The sequence below is a fragment of the Pogona vitticeps genome, chromosome 1 (genome assembly GCF_051106095.1).
Source record: "Pogona vitticeps strain Pit_001003342236 chromosome 1, PviZW2.1, whole genome shotgun sequence".
In the NCBI taxonomy this organism is placed as follows: Eukaryota; Metazoa; Chordata; class Lepidosauria; order Squamata; family Agamidae; genus Pogona; species Pogona vitticeps.
Window position 1 is genome coordinate 277,864,262 of NC_135783.1, and position 13,675 is coordinate 277,877,936.

The window sequence follows — 13,675 nt, forward strand, 5'->3', positions numbered from 1 at the left end:
CAAGGTGAACTCAAAATCATAAAAGGAAAAATGCAACAGCTAAACACTTAACACTTGCTGTAAGCATACTAAAGAGAACTAGAATAAGTCTATTTTAAGCAGATAATTACAAAATGTTTCATTCTGGCAACATCAAGAGGTTTAGATACCAATATAAGATTTTAGATGTAAAAATAACTTGCAGTCTGCTTTTTGCCCTCTCTGCAGACAAAAGGCTGCACCCCTCATTTTCCATGATACTGAACCTCAGTGAGAATTGCTGACAGCTCTTTCATGTTTCCATTGCCTCATATAAAACCTTTCTAATTTCAACTGAAGTAACAAAAACTTCACAAAATAACAAACAATTGGCAGCTCTTGGTAAACCATCAACAGCAGGCCACCTAAACTTTGGCTCCCTTATGCTTCCATTAGCAGTAAATGACTAATCTTTAAACATAGCTATATTAACAATAAATAAACAATGGTGTTCTTCCTTGTTTAAATATTAAGTAGCTTACTCATGTATGTTTTTGCTTAGAATTTTACCATTTTTTCATAATGTTTTATTAAAGAATGCTTAACTGTGCATTAGACAACATATTTTTACTATGTAAAGAAAGCACATGGATTCCACTAGCAGTGCCTAAAAAAAATAAGGTACCTGGGAGGGGGCGGAGCAATGGCAGCAAGAGCAGAGGAATCCCCAGGGCTGTGGGAACCCCTGTGTAAACTCAGGGTCAGCAGACCCCCATCAGTGGAAGGGGGGCACATTCCACAGGAGAGTGGGCTTGCAGCGAGCAGAGCTGGGAAAATTCCAAATTCAGACAGCAAATCTGTCTTCATGAGAATTTCCTTTCTCAAAACATCTGGCTCAGAGATGCCATGTCTGGTGAATTAGCTGCCTAACTTTGCCAAGGTGGAAGTGTGTGAAGAAGATTATCGCTTGACTAAGTAAACAGTGGGTAACTGGCCTTTTAATTAGCATCAGCAAGCATAAATCAAATTCAAGTTGCTGACTTTAAAATAGAGAAGAAATATACAAAAAGCAGCAAAGGAGCAATTGTATCCCTGTAACATCAGCAAATTCCTAACTGTGTCACACTTCAGAGAAAGAGAAACTAGTTAAAAGACACGGACCGAGATCACTTTCTCATCCCCTGTCCTCCCTCAATGGCATAGACTATTATATTATAAAATTAGAGGTTTAAGAAGATTGAAGTTCTTAAAGAGAATGTTTAATAGAGGCACTGGGAGAGAACTCTGGTGTTGACAAATAAAAAGGGGGAACCCCCACCCCAAGTGCCCTAGCTGTGGATGGTAGATTATAAATTAAAATTTCCCCTGGCTGAAGTTGGATTTACAACTGGGTGTGTTAAATGGGGGTCGGGGTCTGAACTGACTCATTTAACACAAAGATGGACTGATTAATGGTTTGATTGTTTTATGGCTCCTAACTGAATTGGGAGTTCAGCAAAGGTGGACATAACACAAATAGGAGAGAAAACAGAAGCAGAGATCGGCCTGCTGGATTATAAGAAGCAACAATAAAATTTTTGAATTTCTTGAAGCCGAATTCTTTTACTTCTCAGCAGAAACTGTTATTCTAAAATAAATCTATATTCAAGAAGCAGAAAGGACAGCCCTTAGTCAATGTACAAGTCCATCAAATTTTCAATCGAAGATTTTTTTTTTAAGAGCTATATACAGGAGTTTCAAATGAACATTGTCAATCAACATAATAATTATATTAAAACCCAGACCCTTGAAATTAAGGCGGTAATTTCAGGACATAGAGAGGATAAGGAAAGGAATCTGCAGCTGGAAGACCATTTCACCAGAGCAGTGGAAACAGCAGAAAGAGACTTTAGAACCAAGATTGAAGGAAGATAAAATAATAGGTCTTTATGAGAGGAAGGTCCAGGTGGATGAATTGGGGATTTACACTAAGGAGAAGATTACTCAAAAATGTATATTGGTTTGACAGGTGAAAATTTAGAGAAGGAAAACGTGAAGGCAGTTATGATGGAAGGGGTACAAAACTTGGCTATAACTCAGATATATATGACTGGATTTGAATGTGGAATGATAATTACAGATGGATTAAATCAGTAAATTTGAGAGGAAATGTTTTAAAGATGTTTTATAGATGGCATTTCAAAACTGGCAAAAAAGTGTTAAAGATTAATTCGGGATAAAATATTGTCAGCAACTTCAGATTCTCTTTTGTATAGGTGATGGATAAGTGAAGTAAAATGACATGGAGATAGAAAAAAGATATTATATAAGAAATTATATAAGTACAGTGGTGCCTCGCTTGACGATGATAATCCGTTCCAGCGAAATTGCTGTAGAGCTAAATCGTCGTCAAGTGAAAGTAAAAAACCCATTAGAATGCATTAGAAACCTGTTAATACGTTCTAATGGGGGAAATACCTCATCGTCCAGCAAAGATCCTCCATAGGGTGCCCATTTTACAATCCCTGTATAGCGAGCAATCAGTCCTGAAAACAGCGGGGAGCCATTTTGCACAGCGGGCGGCCATTTTGAAAACCCAACGATCAGCTGTTTTTGATCGTCGTAATGCAAAAAAACAGTTCCCGAAGCAGGGAACCGATCGTCATCAAACGAAAATCGCCCATGGAATCATCGTTTTACGATCGCAATAGTGATCGCAAAAACATCGTCGTCAACTGATTTTGTCGTATAATGAGGTAATTATCAAGCGGGGCACCACTGTATATGCAACTTTTAAACTATGTGCTGATTATAACATCAGAAATTGTTGATATGAAAGATATATACAGACAGTAAACATATGTGGTTATAAATGTTTATAGTTACATGGTTGATCTGGGTTTAAAATGGGATAGTTTGTTAGAGATATTATATGAGAATTTGAGAAGTTACATTAAAGAAAATTAGAAAATGGTTTGTTTGTTTTCTTGTTTAAGCCCAGAAATAAACATGAGTAGAGAATATAACATAGGTTAGAATTTTTAGTACTGTAACACAATTATTTAGTCAAGATTATATTTTGGATATTGTATCATGGTAAACACTTCTCTGTGTGTTTGTTTTGTATGTGTTGTTTGTCTGATTGTTATATAATAAAATAAAACTTACCAAAAAAAAAAAGAAAGAAAGAAAGAAAAAAGAAAATAAGGTACCTTATATTTGGAACCATTATGGGAAAATAGATAGATAGATAGATAGATAGATAGATAGATAGATAGATAGATAGATAGATAGATAGATAGATAGATAGATAGATAGATAGATAGATAGATAGATAGATAGATAGATAGATAGATAGATAGATAGATAGATAGATAGATAGATAGATGACAGACAGACAGACAGACAGACAGATAGATATCCTTGTCTCCACCATCTACAAAAGTTGTGTGTGTGTATATATATATAAGCACTGCTACAGCCGGGTAGGTGGGGCTCGTCAGCCATGGAAGGCAGCCCATCTAGGAGAAGGAAAACTCCGATTTCAAACCTCCACTGCCTTGTGGCTATATTCACCAATGGAAAAGGCTTCAGGAGTTAACCTCGAGGCAAAATCCGGAGCTGGAGTCCCGAAGGCAGCTCGTGTCGTTCTGCCAACTCCTGCGACGTTGCTGGAACCAGTCGTATTGGCTCTTGCCTTTCCATTGGACCATTTCAGCAATGTGGAGAGGGGGGATCTGCTGCTTGGGTAACAGCCTATCCTCCATATTACCTTACCCGGGCTTCATGCTCTGGAGAGGACACTCCTCGATTCAGAGCATGTTACCATAGTCTCTCGAGACTGAAGGATGCCTATGACTGCTACAGCATGCCCAAGTATTTTCTTTGTGCCATGTCCACCTATGCACTGATTCCTATTGCAACAGTTAGAAGCCTATGAACAATGGGAAGAATGTATTTGGAACTTTGAAAGTTACATCACTCACGAAGAGTACAAAAGTCATAATGAATTCCAACAAATGGTTTTTGTTTTTTGAGTGAGAGTCACTGGAAAAGAACAACTTAATAGGGGAGGGGGAACAATGTTGTTATGAAGCCAGTGATGACAGGAAATACCAAATATATTTATTTGTAAGTATTTAAAATGTAATGGGCAATTTCTCACATCACTGCCTTTATCATAATACTGACTACCTTCCTGTGCTGGTAAACACTCCAAAGAGTGCTTTTTTCTCTTTTCATATTTGTATCAGCTGCATTTAATACCAACTAGCATAATGAACTCTTGACAGTTTTGAACTCTGAAAATCTTAAATCTTCTTTTGGAATTGCATGCTTTGTTCTGAAAAGATTTTGAGCACAGTTGCACTTTCAAAAAGAAAAAAAGCTTTTGGATTGAGTTAAGCAGGTTTTTAACTGATTTTAAAATATCTGTTCACATGGACATGGCACATATTTTACCTGGAAAACTAATCATTTTAAACAACAAGGAAGGGGTTGTTTATTTTAACTCGTTAGTGAATCCAATTTATTTTGAATTGATTGCATGTGTGAATGCCTATATTAGTGTTAATTGTGTCTTGGAGGTCTGTCAGAACACATGCTAACTCCAAAGGAGGGGGGAAATGAATCATTTTACCTCTCCTTTACCCCTCCTTACCCTCCACATGAGAATATAAACCGGAGGCTGGCAAGGTGGAAGACGGGGAGAGAATGCAGGCAGTCACAAAGAAAGCAGCTCCAAGAGGCAAAATGACTGGGAGGAAAGTGAGACTGAGAGACAGACCCTGAGAATATCAGTCTACCAAAAGACACTGAAGGAAACTGAAGTCAAAGGGTAGAAAGGATAGATAGGATCCCTACCTAGTCTACACCCAAATGCCCCTTGTGGTCATCTGGACTGACCAGATGCTAACAAGTGATGCCTAGAAGAAGCCATGCCAACAATTCTAGACTCTCACATCCTTTGCCAGGGTTCTCAGGTATAAAGGACTCAGCAGTGGTTTAACAATCTCTCCTTCTTGTGGCAAGCTAGGACTGTGCAATTTGCCCAAGGCTACACAATCTGGATCTTCTCCCAGGAGGTACATTAGCTCTTCTAAATTCTTGACCCCTGGCTCTACAACCAGGTAGTCCAACTTTCTGAGATGACACGTAAACCTAAATCCTACATTACCTAAAACAGGATCATTGCCTGATAATATCTGGCTATGTTGTATAATTATTTTAAGCCAGGCAGAGAGAAACAAAGTTGTATCTCCATTTTGTCCATGATGAAAAAAAAATGGCCCGAGTAACCATTCCTGTTGAAATGCCAAAATTCCACTCACCAAATCACTGATCTATTTGATACTATGCCCCCCCCTTTTTTTTACAAAACTGTGGAAGCAAACCAACATTTTAAAAAACCTCTAGCTTCTGCTACTGTGGTCTAAGGGACGTGGTGGCACTGCAGGTTAAACCGCAGAAGTCTCTGTGCTATAAGGTCAGAAGACCAGCAGTCATAAGATTGAATCCACGCAACGGAGTGAGCTCCCGTTGCTTGTCCCAGCTCCTGCCAACCTAGCAGTTCGAAAGAATGTAAAAATGCAAGTAGATAAGCAGGTACCACCTCGGTGAGAAGGTAATGGCATTCCGTGTCTAGTCGCGCTGGTGACATGACCATGGAAACTGTCTTCTGGCAAACACTGGATCTATCGCATGGAAACGGCAATGAGCACCGCCCCCTAGAGTCAGACATGACTGGACTAAATCTCAAGGGGAAACTTTACCTTTACCTTACTGTGGTCTACTCTAATCAATTGTTTAATTAATATTTATTTGTTAGAAAAGCATGATTAAGCAGGTCACCACACAGAAAACAAGTCACACAAGCTACATTTAATAAGCATATAATTGTTAGATCACAAAAACTACAGGCCTATAATTTCTGTAATGAAAACAGAAAATAAACGAAAAGGACTGTTCAATCTTTATAAATTTAATATGCATGAAGAAACAAACAAGGCAGGAAGGATTAGAAGGATCATGGTGATAATGCAAGTATGGCGTTCTGAATAAGTCCTGGATAAAGGCATCAAAACAAGTGGACAGTCTTTAGCACACTTCCATGTATGCACACTCTTTATGCCTTAACATGGTACGTTTTAACTGTTTTATTCTACTAGTTGTAAGCCGCCCAGAGTCGTCAATGACTAGATGGGTGGGATATCAGTCAGTCAGTCAGTCAGTCAGTCAGTCAGTCAGTCAGTCAGTCAGTCAGTCAGTCAGTAAGTAAGTATCAATGAAGAGAGGATTATTGGAGGTAGAGTCAACATGAATAAGGAGATGGTAGAAATATATATTAATATTATAGTAAGAAGGATTGTCCTTTTTGGTGGAGGAAACAACAGTACTGCATGCACCCTAACACTGTGTTTCAGTGGGAAGGGGGCTTTACGGCCTAATATAAATATGCTGTACTACTATTTTCCTGAGCATGAAGCAATCTCCTGCCCCCTCTTCCTGTTTACTTTCATTGTTTATTTTGCTGCTTCATTCTTCTCTGAGTTTCAACCTCAGCAAACATGTAAACTCTGCTCCTGCCCTCTGATTGTGCTATGGCCAGCATGGTGGACTTCAGTCTTCCAACATGACTGAGACTGCAATTTCTTGCTTCATCCTTTTTATTCTTCTAATTGTATCTGATGTTCCACAACTCCAAGTAAAGATGTTCTTTTTTTCTACTTAAGCTACTTTTAGGGTAATTTTATCTAGCAGAATGCCTTCTCCCACCTAGATCTACTCGAGTCACTCGCTATAGCCAGAAAAGATAGCTGAGGGGCCTAACACCAAGAGAGGCCCAGAAAGAAAGAACTAGAAACCGGGCCTTTTCAGCAGTGGCCCCTCGACTTTGGAACAGCCTGCCGCCAGAGATCCGCCTGGCACCTTCTCTGAGTGTTTTTAAGAGCCAATTAAAGACTTGGTTCTTTAGGCAGGCCTTCCCTCCTGTCAATACTTGACTTTTATTTCTTACTTAGTCTTTTGTTTATATTTTCCCTTCTTGATTAATACTTTATTTTCAATTTAATTGTTGTTTTAACTGTTTTATGAATAATTTTATTGTAAGCCGCCCTGAGTAGACATTGTCTAGAAGGGCGGGATAAAAATCTAATCAATCAATCGATCGATCGATCGATCGATCGATCAATCAATCAATCAATCAATCAATCAATAAAATTTTATATACAAAGGGCTAGTCACTATGAGAATAAAAGGGGCTGGGTGGAAGATAGGACTTTTAGTTATTCACCTTCATGATTCCCTTTTGCTTCAGATAACTTTTATATTTTATGCTCTGCTAGCTAAAAGGAATAAACCAAAAATGCCTTCAATATGTTTTGGAGAGGAGAAAAATCATGCCTCAGTAGGAATTTTAATCAAGATTTTGACATCAATCAATCAGGCATGACTCAAATATACCCTGACAGCCACCACTATTTCTGTTATCAACGTTAAGTGTTCTGAGCCCAGTGAACCCGGCTGATATTTCTTCTTACAGGAGTATTCACAGTCACCATGATTAAACAAGAACAGGCCTATTGCTGCAGATTTTACTACAGGTATCTGGAAAATGTACTCAGCCCTATCTGTGGCATGCCAGTTCTAAGGACCTGTAGTGTGTCAGTTCTGTTTGCCTCAAATAGAAAGGTGCTTCTGTTCACCAGTTCACAGATTTAAGCAAGTGACAGAATTTGGTTGGTACACATTGTGCTTTTCAAATGACTCATACAGTTTTTGTTGCTTTTTATTTGTTTGATTTAACAGCATGATGGTTTCAATTTTGCTTTGAATTAAATGTTTCTGAAAGGCAGCAAACAAGTTACAGAACAAAAATAAACAAAAATGGTGCAGAAAAGCTTTTCTACGTACAAGTCCCTGTTTGGCAGGGAGCACCATGCCTAGATAGCAACAACTCAAGAGAGTTTGAACAATACTAATTACATCTCTGCCTCTTTGTTTAACACAAAAGCAAAGTGCCTGAAATTGATTTGCCCACAGAATCATTTGTTTCTTCAGAGTGCTTCCTACTTTTATACAATGCCCTGGCATAAAGCATTAAGCACAGAGTATCGGTTTACATTGTTTTACAGAAGGCACCGCTCTTTGCTTACCTGTGCTCCATCTCTCGGATGGACAGGATAACACCTGAAGTCGATGCCTGCTGTTGTAAGGTGGCCAGAAATGTGAATTCACTTTTATTCCGGAAGAGCTGGATTAACTTCTCACTTGTGTGAGGTGCTGCATGAATTTCTCTGTCTGTAGCTAGGAAGAGATTAATTGGGAGGGAAAAGAGAGGAGGTGGGTGAAACATGCTGTAAAAATGTTTATGTCTGACAGAGTAAGAAAATACTTTTGATTTCTGCCTCCCAAAATAGTCTTCATTTTCACTGTATGCTACAGTTTCACTCATACAGTGGAAAAACAGAAAACATCTGTACATATGTCCCCCATTTGTCACACAGACAAGTTCATAATCAGGCATTCGTTGATTTTCTGACAGAACTTCTGACAGGGATGCTGAGACATTCATGTCTGCAGTGAGCAGATTACCTTCCTGATTCATGAGGTGTACTGAAACAAGATAATAGGTTCCCATATTCAGAAGGACTGACTTCTCTTGAGTCACTTACTAAGCTCAAATTTCAATTTTACTACTGTGTACATTTCTCTCTTCCCATGATACATCTAGAAAATCTATCCTTGTTATTGCTAGCACTGTTCCACCATCACACCTTTCCTTACCAAATGTATTTACTTGATTTATTTACTGTGCTTTAATACATTGGAACATGAAACATACTGATAGCAACAAACATCATTGCAGAGACTTATCACTTCAAGAATGCTTGTTGCATGTAGTCTTTATTAGACAATAGTCTAACATTTAAAGATGCATTTTTTTTAAAAAAAAAAAAGCAAAACATGCTGCTTATATGCCACCCCATAGTGCTTAAAGTACTCTCTGGGTGGTTTTCACTCCCAATAAGTTGGGTACTCAATTTATCGACCTCAGAATGATGGAAGGCTGAGTAAACCTCAAGCCAGCTATCTGAGATTGAACCCGAATCATGAGCAGAGTTTTGATCCTCATGACATAAAGGAATCGGGGGTTTCCATTCCTTTATCAAAGCAGAAATAGGCATAACCACACACTCAAATCAAACTCATGTTTCCTTTACATCCTGTTATTTTCCACTACTGCCATTGTAGCAGAAGGAAGAACACAGGTGGGAACTAAATCCAACCTACATTTCTTTTTTCTGCTTTTCAGAAAGCATATTTGTGAGGTAGCTGGGAGAGAATTGTCATCATTTCTGGCCCTAAATTCCATTGCTAATGTTTTATCCACTCTTTATTAAGGGTCAGGTTTCAGAGGTGAGATCCAGTGAATCACTCCTACCAATAGAACAGCTTCTGTAAGCAGAAAAAGGAAGAAAATGAACCGTCCTCATCTCCCTTGTGCATCCGCAAAATCTGTCCTTGGGGTACAGGGTAACCTCTGGTTCAAATTCGGGGGGGGGGCACAGAGCAAGAGCAAAAGCAAAGCGTGCTGCTTATATACCACCCATAGTGCTTCAAGCACTCTGTGGGCGGTTTACAAGTTAATTATGCAGGCTACACATTGCTCCCCCCCAGTGAGCTGGGTACTCATTTTACCGACCTCGGAAGGATGGAAGGCTGAGTCAACCTTGAGCCAGCTACACAGGATTGAACCCCAGGTCGTGAGCACAATTTTGGCTGCAGTACAGCAGCTTAACCACTGCGCCACGAGGCTCAGATAGGAAGAGGCTGCAGATAGGAAGAGAGATGGAATAAATCCTATCACACAAGCACATGTCTACTAATGCTATATTGAATTTCACTCATAACTAGATTCAGAATAACCCCCCTTTCTTAGCATGATTTATGGTATCCAATGCCTTCCAAACATGGATGTGCAGCATCTGTCCAGCCTTCTCCCTCTGACCAGTAAAGTCTAGGAAGAGATGAAGGCCAATGAGAGGTGTATTGCTGTTGCAGTTCACATACCATTAAGCCACTCTAACCATGATTATCAGGCCTTTTACAGCTGGCACTACAAAAATGAGAAGGATTAGAAAGCTAGATTTGCAACATATACACGTTATCTACAGTTCAAGATACATATGATTTTATATGCCATATACTCCTATTAACAAGAACATACACTGTTGCAGGAGAGTGAATAAAGAAATAGAAAAAGAAACTTTTCTGACATTGTAGCATATAAAAAGAGCATCCAGACAGGCAGACGCTAGGATTAATCAGTATCTTTCTTCTCTGTATCACTTTCATATGGGTTCACAGATAAGTCCCTTTTATACTATTCTCATATTATCCCAGTTTTTAAAAAAAGCATGAAAGAAATTATATTTAAATAACATTTAAGCATGTGTTTTGAGGCATTTCTCTTAAAACATGCATTTAAACCCCAATGTAAAATATACATCAGACTGTTTTTTTAGGTCAAGACCTTAGCCACAATATTCAGAGGACAAAATCTTACAGGGGGCTGTGCTACGTATTAGTCTAGGAGAGAAAGAACACATCATGTCAAAGCAGAGTTCACAAAGACTGAAGTCCTCAAGCACTCCTAAGGAGCACAATTGTCAAATCCCTTTTTTTTTCTATTCTTATAGAAGTTTTGTGAAGAGGTTAAAGGACTTGGAATATATAAAAAATTGAAATACATCTGGACTTTCTGTGTAAACCTAGCAGAGCCTGGTGAATTTTTACACTTTGGAACCAGCTTGGTTCACACCTCCATCTTCTGAGTTCCTGCCATCTGTCATTTCAAAGAGTTTGAGTTCAAGAGGAGTTTATCCCCTGAACTCTATCCTTTGTTTATTCTTCGTCTTCTGCAGACCAAATGGCTCTGGCTGTGCCTCAGGGCCTGAAGGTCTGCAAATTGGGATAACAAGTCAGAAAGGGTACCCTTTGTCAAAGATCTTGTGATCTTTTTTTGTGCCAGGATTTCTTTCTTCTACCAATAATAATAATAATAATAATAATAATAATAATAATAATAATAATAATAATAATAATAATAATAATAATAATAATAATAATAATAATAATAATAATAACGATGATGATGATGATGATAATGATAATGATAATGATAATGATAATGATAATGATAAACAACCACAGACATAGCCACGTGGTCCTTTACACTATCTAAAAGTAGAAGAGGTGACACATTCAGTGCAAGCTTTCATGAATAAAATTCACTACATCAGGCACAGGACAGAAAAATTATGAATGAAACTTTCAAAATGGTCACAGAAGAAGAAATGTATGAGACACACTGCTTCTTACTTAAGGTGAGTTGAGAGCTGGTGTCAACTGATTTCGGGGTGGTTGTATTTTTAAATGCCTCATTTCTGGTGGCATCTGGTTGGAATTTTCCAATAGCCTCCAGGATAGGAGTATCTTGTTACCAGTCATCAAAGTGGATTAAGGGCAATTAATGAGTGCCCGTCAATAGTACACAGAAAACTGAGAAAAGTGGATTAGGGTCTCACTCTGATCTTGGGAGATGAGTGCTTCCATGTTGTGTTTGTTTAGTAGAGTAAAAGACAGGATAGTTTTCTTTATTTTCTGGCGTTGCTGTTTTATATTCTGTACTCTTGTATCCAAACTTGTTTGAATTTGGAACTGTTACAACTCTTGCAATAACCTTTTAATTTCTTATTTTTCCTTTTTTTTAAAAAAAAATAAACTTAATCAAATCCTTACCAGCTGTGTCTGAAAAGTATGGGGGGGGGTAGTCCTTCATCCAGCCCTGACCCCAGACTAGTGGGTGAGAACTGATATCTATAGGAACTAGGGGATAAACCCCGTAGTACCCAGTGCCAAAAGTCTGAGGGAGGTGAAAAGTAGCAGCATACCAAAGTGAAATTGTATTGGTATGGGGAGGGTGGATATCCAACATAGTTTTCTCCTTGGGATTATCGTGACCTGGTTCCATCATTGGGAACTATCATCACAAGTATCCAAAAAAAAAAAATCATTAGAAATATTTTTAAAACTAAATAATCACAGTGTGAGTGGGATCAGGGAAATCTATGTCACTTGACAGTAATCACATCATGAACAGTATGAAAACAGGTGCTAGTGAGAAACACAATGTTGCAGCAGAGCCAAAACTAACATAGAGAAAACCCAAGGGCTTTATGACTAGCAGTGTCTATAACATTGCCTGCTGTCCCCCTCAGGCTTCCCTGTTTTCTCTGAGCTTAGGTGCAACCCTCCCATGACCTAAGAGAAAAACTAGTGTTCCAAGGACTGAGATATTTTTGCAAGCTATTCCTGCTGTAATGCAAAATATGTGAAGATAGTTTTATCTGGGATGGACAATTAAGAATCACAAACCTTACAGAAGATGTGCTGCTCATTTGTTGATATAAATTGATCCAGCTTTTTGACTCTCCTTGGAGGACAGCTGCCTGTGACTTATGTCATGATGAGTATCTGCACTCCCAAATTTACTGCTGGACACTGCTGCAGGTTTGTGTGTTCATCCATCCACATGCTCACAAAAACACCAGACTCCATACAAACACCACAGTGGATAGAATGACAGAATAGGACTCTGGAGAACAAGGTTCAAATCCCTGTTCAGCCATGGAAACTGGTTGGGGAAGTGGAAATGGTAAAACCATTCCTTAAACATTTCACTTATCTTGAAAGCCCTAGCAGGGCTACAAGTTCTCTCTCTCTCTCCTCAACAAAATGACTTACTTCATGCTCAAATAATTTGTTAAAGCCCATCTTCTCTTTAAAAATATTACCCTCATCATGCCAATTTTTTTTTTAAAAAAAAGATCAAACACATTTTTTTTACAATAAGTACTCTGAGGCTGCATTCTTTCAGGTAACTATATACCCAATATATCCCACTGATAGCACATGACCGTATTGCAAAACCAATCGGGATAAACGAGTGAGACGTTTGCTTCCCCAATCTCACAAGAAGTTTCAACAACAGCTCCATCTCAAATCTTGACAGTAATTTGTTCAGGGAAAGATAGCAAAAACTCTGGAAAATGTTATTGTCTTGCTGGATAAAGAAATGAGAGGGAAAACATTATTAGAGTGCATATACAACAATTCACAGCTAACAATAAGGCTAATAAAACACCTTGGGTGTTGCCTACTAGTGTACACCCACATTAAATTGTGTTGTTATGTGCCACCAAGGCAATTCCTACTTATGGTGGCCCTACAAAACACTTATCTGGGGGGGGGGGATCCTATTATTAACTGCCCTGCTCAGTTCTTGCAAACCCAAAATTGTGTTGTCTCATTTAGACTATTCCATACATTGGCCTCCCATGTACTAACAGAGCTACTGACTTTAAGGTATTTCAGCTACCGCAGCTTCCACGTTACAGTAAGTACTAGCATTGCTGGCCCTACTGTGTCATGTGGTGAAATAGCTGCTTTAGATATAAAATACATCATGGGATGTGTGTGAATGGAGTTGCCAGTGGAGGGTCTATGCTGCTCCAGATAATCGTTGCTACACGTAGCTCTCCCCAAGCTATCTTTTTTTTTCCCCTGAGGGGATCTTAGAGGGAGGGCACTATGAAAATATGAGCATTGGGCCACTGTACAAGCTGTCTTCCCAATTACCCCAGCCTACCACAGTGCCTAGTTCTGGAGTCAAGCA

General features: G+C 38.8%; 1 protein-coding gene across 4 annotated transcripts in view; it reads right to left on the bottom strand.

Annotated features, from left to right (window-relative positions):
* The window catches only part of NELL1 (neural EGFL like 1), a 670,736-nt gene that overhangs the window by 581,604 nt on the left and 75,457 nt on the right, over positions 1–13,675 (bottom strand). For all 4 annotated transcript variants that reach the window (XM_072985884.2, XM_072985883.2, XM_072985886.2 and 1 more), the window contains exon 3: positions 8,091–8,241. In XM_072985884.2, the coding sequence (XP_072841985.1) occupies positions 8,091–8,241 (151 nt within the window). The remainder of the gene's footprint in view (positions 1–8,090; positions 8,242–13,675) is intronic.